Source organism: Muscardinus avellanarius (assembly GCF_963383645.1).
Source record: "Muscardinus avellanarius genome assembly, chromosome: 1".
NCBI lineage: Eukaryota > Metazoa > Chordata > Mammalia > Rodentia > Gliridae > Muscardinus > Muscardinus avellanarius.
Genome location: NC_137786.1, coordinates 209,886,291 through 209,895,185, shown reverse-complemented (window position 1 = coordinate 209,895,185; position 8,895 = coordinate 209,886,291). Strand labels below are relative to the sequence as shown.

General features: G+C 46.6%; 1 protein-coding gene across 5 annotated transcripts in view; it reads right to left on the bottom strand.

The window, feature by feature from the left end:
- Window positions 1-3,379: 3,379 nt before the first annotated feature.
- LDLRAD3 (low density lipoprotein receptor class A domain containing 3) overlaps window positions 3,380-8,895 on the bottom strand; it is a gene marked incomplete at both ends in the record, with an annotated part of 266,525 nt that continues 261,009 nt past the window's right edge. For all 5 annotated transcript variants that reach the window (XM_080695905.1, XM_080695906.1, XM_080695907.1 and 2 more), the window contains 2 exons: window positions 3,380-3,617; window positions 5,344-5,689. In XM_080695905.1, the coding sequence (XP_080552031.1) occupies window positions 3,380-3,617; window positions 5,344-5,689 (584 nt within the window). The remainder of the gene's footprint in view (window positions 3,618-5,343; window positions 5,690-8,895) is intronic.

Sequence of the window (8,895 nt, the reverse complement as noted above, 5' to 3'; positions counted from 1 at the left end):
TAGACCCTCTAAATCTTGGTTCTGTAGGTCTTACATTTGGGTTTCCACGTGGAATTCAATTTGGGCCGAGGCTGCAGTTACTTCTACTCATGGGAGTTGGCAGTGGTGACTTACTGACCTCCCAAAACAACTGTCTATGTTCTACCAGTCAAGGCATTGCTGAAAAAAAAAAAAAACTTAAAAGCACATAAAAATGTTCCCATTGGTAGGGCCAATCTGACCCATTTGTGGATTGAGAATAATTATAGCACACCAGTATAAGAACTATAATGTGCTTCTGAATCTGTAACTGGTATAAGAGCCATGATTCCCTGTCCCTCTGAATAATGCTTGAGTCAAGGTAGCTAATACCCATCTTCTAAGTGACCTTCCAGGGGCCAGAATACTAATGAGTTTTCACACCTTTACCCCTTTATCAAACCAGTTGTGGAACTCTAAACATCCATCATATTTTGAGGTCCCATCAATATATTCTTTCTTTTTCTTTATTATGACATACATTCATTGCAGACACTAGATGGAAGTGACTGTCCACTCTTTAGATTGCTATAAGGTGGAAAAGTAGGTCAAAGACCATTCAACCAATAGAAAGAATGAAATCGCAAGTTTATTTAAAAGTACAAAAATTAAAAAACAAACAAAAAAATCCATGTCAAGCCTAACAACAACAAACCAAACCAAACCAAACAAAAAAAACTTAAAACAAACAAACAAAAAAACCAAAAGTAACCACACACAACCTTTCCAGTTTACATTAAACAGCACATGCTATTTATTAACCATTTAGCTGCATTTTTAAAACATGTCAATTTTATGGTAGAGGGAGTTGAGTTAGACAATAAGCTAGCAATCCCAGTGAAACTATCTTAATACTAAAATAAAATGTTGATCTCTTTTGAGAAAAGAAAGCGGAGAACATTTTCTGGTTGGTGTAGATTTAGACAATGTACAAAAAAAATTCTCGTTGGAATGAGTTAAAAAATATTGCTGGCCACTTACTTAACATCTTGAGTAGAGGTGAGGGGAATTAAAAATCCTGCAGCTTTGGTGTCTTAGTTTTATATATATATATATATATATATTTTAAAAAATCCATTAAAAATCAACTCTGTAATAAAAATGTCCCTGTGTTTATTTAAAAAAAAAAAACATTAACAGGCTCCCCTTATCTAGTAAAACCATTTGTTTTCTCTAACATGCCTAGAAGCAGAAAAGCACGTGAGATTAATTCGCTACGCAATTAATTAAAATTAGAATCCTTTCCTCTAAACATCTTCCAAGCACCAAAAAGAAGCATGGGCTAATCAAAGGGGAAAAAGTAAAGCCAGTCTGACTCACAGAGGATGTGTGCAGCCAGACACATTCTGTCTACCATCCAAGTCCTGTCTTTATTGGATTACTCAGAAAATAACTCAAGTGCTATTTTAAAAATGAAAGACACAAGCAACTAGGTTTTCTTTTTTACTTGAAAAAGAAAAAAGAAAAAAAACCAAAACAAAACCAAACCCCAAAACCCAAGCGGCTATCTTTCCTGTAATATCCTTCAGATTTGGTTAGGAAGGGGAAGGTCTACAGAAATGAGCATGGAAGATTGCTCCACTCTCCTTCCTACAAACTTCATTTTAAATAGCATCAACCAGGCTACTGAAAATCTCTTCAGCTGTAGAGAGAAGCCTTGAATGGGTGACAGCTGCCCGCAGTGGCTCTACCTGGCTCCAGTTTTGTCCTTTGTCCTGTGGTTTTTTTTTTGCCCAAAAATGCCTAAGTTTTTCACCATTATTTTCCTCATGGTGCAGGCCCTGTATGCCCCTGGGCCTAGAGAAAGAGGAAAACTAGCGCAAACATAGAGACTTGGGAACCGAGGGACAGATCTTTCTTTCTGCATCCCTCAAGAATTCGATAAATAATCCTCTAAGAGTGCAGCCACGCACAAATGCGTGGCGCACAGGCGAGTGTGGGGTGACTGATCACGGGGCTGGGCAGGGAAGAGGTGTGGTCTCTTTTTGCATCTTTCTTTGGACCTCACTAAAGGAAAAAACAAACTGTAACAACAAAAAAGAGATAGCTTTCCTATACACATATAAATAGTCCCTTAACTAGAAGGGAAAAAACAAACACACTGTTCCAAATGCATTTCTAAGAGATTAAAAAAAAATCCAAATGGAAAAATCTTGACTCCAATCTGTCTATTGCCCATGTCTCTCAGAGGAGTTAGGAGAGACCTGACTCTAACTCGAAGCCTAACCCTAACTCAGGGTGCCGGTCTTGGACCTTGGGAAGAAGAGGGTGTTCAGTGCAGGGACCAGAGGCTCTCATCAGCGGTATTGAAGATGGCTCTCATGTGTGTTAGAAACCAGTGTCCGCAAGTCCAAATGCGCAGGTGAAATGAACTCCCAGGTGTTAGGGGAACCAGGAGCCTAGTGCTGAAGCTATATGAACAAGCAAGATAAGCTTGGTGTGCTTGACTGGGCCAACTCAGGTTGGGTCCTCAAGCTTGGCTACAGCAGGTCAGCTGGGCGGGTGACAATCCAGATGCCAGGGAAGGGACTGTGGGGCAAGGCAGGTCCAGGCTCTGGTAGCCTGTATGTTAGGTGTTAATAAACTCATGACAGGGCCTCCCTGCCTGGGATGAGGTAGATGATCTAGGCTATCGGAGCAAGCTCTCAAAACGAGGATTCTTGGGCAGATTTCCAAAGCCAGAATCTACCCCACCCTGGGTGGATGGTTTTGGAGTCTTTGGCAAAACCCAGATGACATTGCTGACAGCTGAAGGGTGGTGCTCCTATTTTAAGTTTCATTTGGATACTGCCTCTACAGAAGCAAGAGCAAGGCAGAGCAGAAGAGAAGGCAGGTTTTGGTGGTCACCTGGATGCTTCTGTAGGGTGGCCATGCAATGACAACCTCCTGGTAGGACTGCCCCACTCAAATCCCCAACTGGGGCTCTGGGATAGCCCAGCAAAGAATCTGGTCCAGTGTCTTCTGCTTTTCGGGATATCCAACGTGGCACAGAAACACTGCTTTCTCAAAGACTGCTTAAATACCACCTTGTGCTGCTGCCTGCAAATTTACGACTCCTATTCAGAAGGATTACAACAGTAACAGGATAATGTGAAGCACAAGGTGGTGCCCGTGGGCCCTGAAGGAAGAGTGGCCTCATAAACTAGATGATAGTGCACCAGGTCACTGGAGAAAAATGGCAGGTTTGATCCAAAGATCATCCCTGAAATCCAGAGAGGCAGGGGAAGGAAAGGTATCCGGCAACCCAAACTCAACTTGAGACACCCTGGAAGGAGCTTAAAGAGCTTCTCACGGGCACAGGTTGTTAGAATGTGGTAAGTCAGAGCAGATTAACCCATGTGGACTTTGGAATAGCTGGATCTTATACTTCTTCAGGGCCCTGGCTGGGTTCAGAGTCCCTGGGCTGAGCAGTGCCCTCCGGAGGCCCAGACTGCCCCGGGCCATGGCTGGCATCTTCCACACTCAGGAGGCTGCTGGCTGCCTGAGAGCTGGCGCTGTTGGCACTCCCTGACCGGGAGCGGTAAGGGGGCAGGTCAGCCTGGTTCAGAGACTCGGTGTCAGAAGAATAGGGCGGCGGAGGCAGGTCATACCATGCGGGTCTGCAATGCAGAAGAGAACACATTAGAGCCATTGAGGCAGGCGATGCCGACCCAACTCCCATTTCTGCTCATTTCTGAGCTGATGTGTCAAGTGAAGAATGAGCCTTTGTTTTTTCCAATGACACAGGCAATTTCAAGGACCCAAACCAATGGATGGAAACGAGAACAGAAAGGTCAGTGTGTTCCGGCTGGTTTGTGTCCCCTGGGCAGTGTCAATTCCACATTCTCTGGGTGGACCTGGATCAAGGTTGCCAGGCAATGCCCTCAGCTCAACTTGGGTGGTCTGGCAGAACCGCTCTGCTCCCTCAGCCAAAAGCCTCATGGCCAAGAGGTGGCTGGTTTCCATCTTGGATGCCAAGAGACTAAGTTGGATGACTGAGCCGGATGGGGCCTGGCTTGGGATCTGGGGTTCTCGCTGGAGCCAACTCCTTCTGAGGATGTGGTTAGGTGAGAGGACGTCCTCTTAACACCTCCATCTCCTCCTGTGTACCTTGCTAGGACATTTAACAGAAAGCACTTTTGTGTTTGGCTCTCATTGTTGAAGGCTTGCTGTGAGCCGGGCCCTGTGCCGTGTCCCTCACACCCGTCACCTTCTCTAATGCACACAAGAATGCTACGAGGTGGGCATTACTATTTTTTTCCATTGTGCTGGTGAGAAAACTGAGGCACGGGAACTTGAAATGGACTTCCTGGGACTACAAAGAACTAATGAGAAGCAGTGCTGGGATTTGCATGCAGGCGCCCTGCGTCCAGGTTCGGTGGTCTTCACCTTCTCTACCGTGGAGGGTCTAGAGCGAAGGGCGATGGTTGGGACTCCCCTGGGTGAGAGAGGTCCTGCTGTCTATTTGTGGATATCCTTAAGGCCACACCCTCCCCTGACTCCTGGATCTTTGTTTACCGCCACTGGAGAGTACAAAGAGAAGCCTGGCTGCCCTGAAAGCCCATCTATAAAATACGTAAGGGGACACACAGTGTGAATACTGGGCTCAGCAGAAGAGGGGCCTGCGCAGGACTTGAAGTGCAAGTCACGTGAGTATCAGAATCAAAAGGCACTTGGGCATCTCTGGTCCAGGGATTTGCAAAATGGGTTGCCTATGATACCTTGGAGGTCACCAAGGGGTGGGGATGGCTAAGCAGGCATGATTCAGTCTGCTGCCCACTTAGTCTAATGAACCCCACTTTCTGGCTTTTTCTATTGGACTGTCTTACAATGCCATCTGTAATGAGGGTCCTGTTGCTTAAAGAAACTTGGTGGGCTTGATGGTACCACTTTATTTCATAGATGAAGCCAAGCAAAGCGAAAGGACTTATGTATTCACTCATGCATTTAACAAATATTAACCAGTCTCTCCTATGTACTGGGCACTATTCTGAAATAGCAGGTGAGGCCCAGAGCTGGTCCATGGCCTGAATGTGTGCCACTGTGGCATCACTAAAGAGGACTTGGGCTCCCAGGTAGTCAGCATTGTAACTCTATGGCCTCAGACAGGTGACTGACTTTCACCATAGGGCTCCGGTTTCCTCCTCTTTAAAACTGAGGCAAACCTAGACCTTCCCTCAGTGGGCTGGGAGGGGATTCAATGAGATGATACTGTAAAGTTTTTTGCAAGGACTCGGTAAATGCCGGTCATTGTCGCTGCCTACAACCATGTAACCCAGGCTCTTGGCAAGACCTAGGAACCCGGGCATGTGAACACAAGCCATCCCTCCCCGTTGCAGCACATACCTTTGGTCCAGCAGGGCCTCTGAGTAGGAGGGTGGGGAGCCTACTTCGGAGGCGTTCTGCTCGGCCTGGCTGGCCACGTACTGGATGCCGTTGTTGACGTTGTAGGTGACATTGCAGTGGTGGGGGTGGTCCAGGACCACCAGGCGGGACAGCAGCACAGGGTGCTGCAGCCGGTGCACAGGCAGCGTCATGAGGTTGTTTCGTTTCCGCTGGTGGTGCAAGACCAGGGCCAGCAGGGCCACCACCAGCACAAAGATGACGGAGCTGCCGATGATGGCGTACGTGATGCTGGGGTAATACACAAGCTGGTTCTCTGAGGTCACAAACACCTGTCCACTGCCTGGTTCTGAGAGATGCCGAGAAGAGAGACAAGGAGAGAGGGTTACAAGTTGGCCCACCTTTGCTTTTTAAAACTACAGTGAGATCCCTCTAACCTAATCATCAAGAAGTCAAAAAACAATAAATGCTGGTGAGGAAGTGGGAGAATTAGAACTCTTCTACGCCATTGGAAGGACTGCAAATTAGTGCGGCCACTGTGGACATCAGTGTGGAGATTCCTCAGAAAATTGGAAATGGATCCACCATATGATCCAGTTATACCTACTACTCTTGAGTATCTTTTCAAAGGGAAAATTAAAGAATCATAGACATATATGCAGATCCATGTTCATAGCAGCACAATTCGCAGTAGCCAAACGGAACCAGCCTAGGTGTCCATCAACAGATAACCATGGGCTATACACACACAGTGGAATTCTACTCAGCCATGAAGAACAAAATAATGTCATTTGCAGGGAAATGGATGGACCTGGAGGGTGAGATTAGCCAGTCACAGAAAGTGAAGGTCTTAGGTTTTCTCTCATGTGCAGAAGCTAGAGAATAACCGGGATACCAGAGGGACTTCAGATGACGGAGGAGAAACCACAGTGGAGCCAGGGTCTAGGGGAAGGGGGCGTGAGAGGGAGGAGCAGTGAAGGGATTCCTTCCATTGACATGTACACATGTGAGAATACCAGTGCCGATCTCAATGTCCTGTATGGGGAAGGAGAAGAGGAAAGGGGAGAGAGCTGGGGCGGGGAAGCCCACCGGGTGCTGTGTGCACGCCTGTCACTGACCCTGAGAACTACATTATGATGTGAGACCATAATGCACCGATAAAAGTATAACGAAACCATCAGCCCGGGACTCTTGCAAATGTTTGCAGCAGTCAAAAAAGGGAACCATCCAAATGTCTGGTGACTGGGGAAGGGAGAAACAATATGCAGTATTTTCATGAGACAAAATATTATCTGGGCCAAATTGCAGTAAATACTGAGACACGCTACAGTATGGGTGAACTTCAGAAGCTATGCAATAAAACAAGTCAGACCCGAAAGATCACATGAGCCTGTTTATACGAAATGTCCGGGAAAGGCTAACTTGGAGAGACAGAAAGTATAGCGGTTGCCTGGGGCTGAGAGAAGAAATGAGGATTCACTGTAAGCGGGCATGAGGGAGCTTGCTGGGGTGACAGCAACATTCTAAAACGGGATTTCGGTGATGGCTGTGCAGAATGGAAAATTTACCAAAAGTCATCTACTGGTACTCTTAAGGTGGGTGAGTTTTATGTTATTGTAAAGAAGGCCTCAAGAAAGCTACTTAAAAAGTCAGCTCTAGGAAACATAGTCAATATCCAGGAAACAGGAATGAGGGTTGGTGGCAGGGCTCAGTTCTCTGGAATAGCACACATAGGAGGGACACGAGGAGATGTGTCTAGGGCTCCTTGCATCTGCAGAGCATATATTTTAAGTCAGGCCACACGCTGAGCTTTCCAGAGTGAGGGCTAGCACAGCACAGGGCAACGGCCTGGACTCTGGAGCCAAGCTGCGTTCCAGGCCCAGCCTCTTGACCTACGTGCTGTGTGCTGTTTGGAGATTGCTACCCACTCTGGGCTGCAAAATGGGGAGAGAAGCTCTCTGTGTTTCTGTGGTATAAAATAAGTAGACAATTACCAAGCACTTAGAATGATGGCTGACACCTTGTGCTATGTGCAAGTGTGTGCTTATACACACAAATTCATGACTTAGCACATCTCTCTGATCATAATAACCCTGTCAAGAAAATGCTTTTGTATGTGTGTGGTGGGGGGCAGGTACTAGGGATTGAATTCAGGGACGCTCTACCTCTGAGCGACACCCCAGCCCCATTTTTTATTCTCTATTTTGAAACAGGGTCTCACTAAGTTGTAGAGGGCCTCACTAAGTAGCTGGGGCTAGCTGTGAGCCATGCGACCCTCCTGTCTCAGCCTTTCAAGTATTGGGGTTACAAGCATATATCATCAAAACTAGATCCTATTTTATTTTTTGAAACAGGTTCTCACTAAGTTACTGAAGCTGGCCTTGAACCTGTGCTCCTCCTGTCTCAGCCTCCCAAGTACTGGGATTACAGGTGTTTGCCACCACACCTGGTTTAAGTGCGCTCTCTCTCTCTCTCTCTCTCTCTCTTCAGTACTGGAGATGAAACCCAGGGGCATCAGCACCTTTTTTTTTTTTATAAAGTATTCTTTATTTTGAAATAGGTCTCACTGAGTCGCAAAGGGCCTCACTTAGTAGCTAAGGCTGTCTGTGAACCACGATCTTCCTGTCTTAGCCTTCCAAATCCTGGGATTACAAACGTGAGCCATGCCCAGCAAGTGCTCTTTTTAAGATGAAGAAAGTGAAGTGTTTTTTTTTTCGGGGGGAGGGGCTGCATGCCCTGACCGAAGTCACCCCAGGGAACGTCCCAGCAGGTACAGGAAACCAAAGCGGCCCCTCCCCACAGAAATTGGGGACACTTTCTTTGTGCACAATGATCTACTGCTGTGGCCCAGCCGGGGCCATAATCTAAACGTGACTCCGTGAGCAACCGTGGTGACCACAGCCCTGTGCTCATGCCGTGTCTGGAGCAGTGACATGTCATGGGTCCCCAGTGGCCAGAATGGTGACCCAAGGTAGCAGCTAAGTGTCTTACTCCACTCCTTAACCCGAGCCCTGTGTTTCTTTTGCTCACCAATGTTTCCCCAGGGTGTAGGATAATTCCTGGCATACCCTAAGCACTTGATAAATGCACACAATTTGAGGGAAAGAGTTGATTCACACACATCAGTAAATTGTTATTATTATTATTTTTTTGGTGGGTCTGGGGATGGAACCCAGAGGCATTTAACCTCCTAGCTACACCCTCTGCCCAATTTTTTATTCTTTATTTTGAAACAGGGTCTTACTGAGTTGCGGAGGGCCTCACTAAGTAGCTGAGGCTGTCCGTGAACCGCGATCCTCCAGTCTCAGTCTCCCAAATGCTGGGATTACAAGAGTGCGCCACCACCTGGCTAGTAAATTACTATTTCTATTTCTCAGATGAGTAAATTGACTCAGATAGGTGAATTAACTTGTTGAAATCTGGAACCTAGATAGTTTTCCTTCAAAATATCACATATAGCCAGGTGTGGTGGCACACACTTGCAATATCAGTACTTGGGAGGCTAAAACAGGAGGATCACAGGTTCACGGTCAGCCTCAGGAATTGAATGATTCC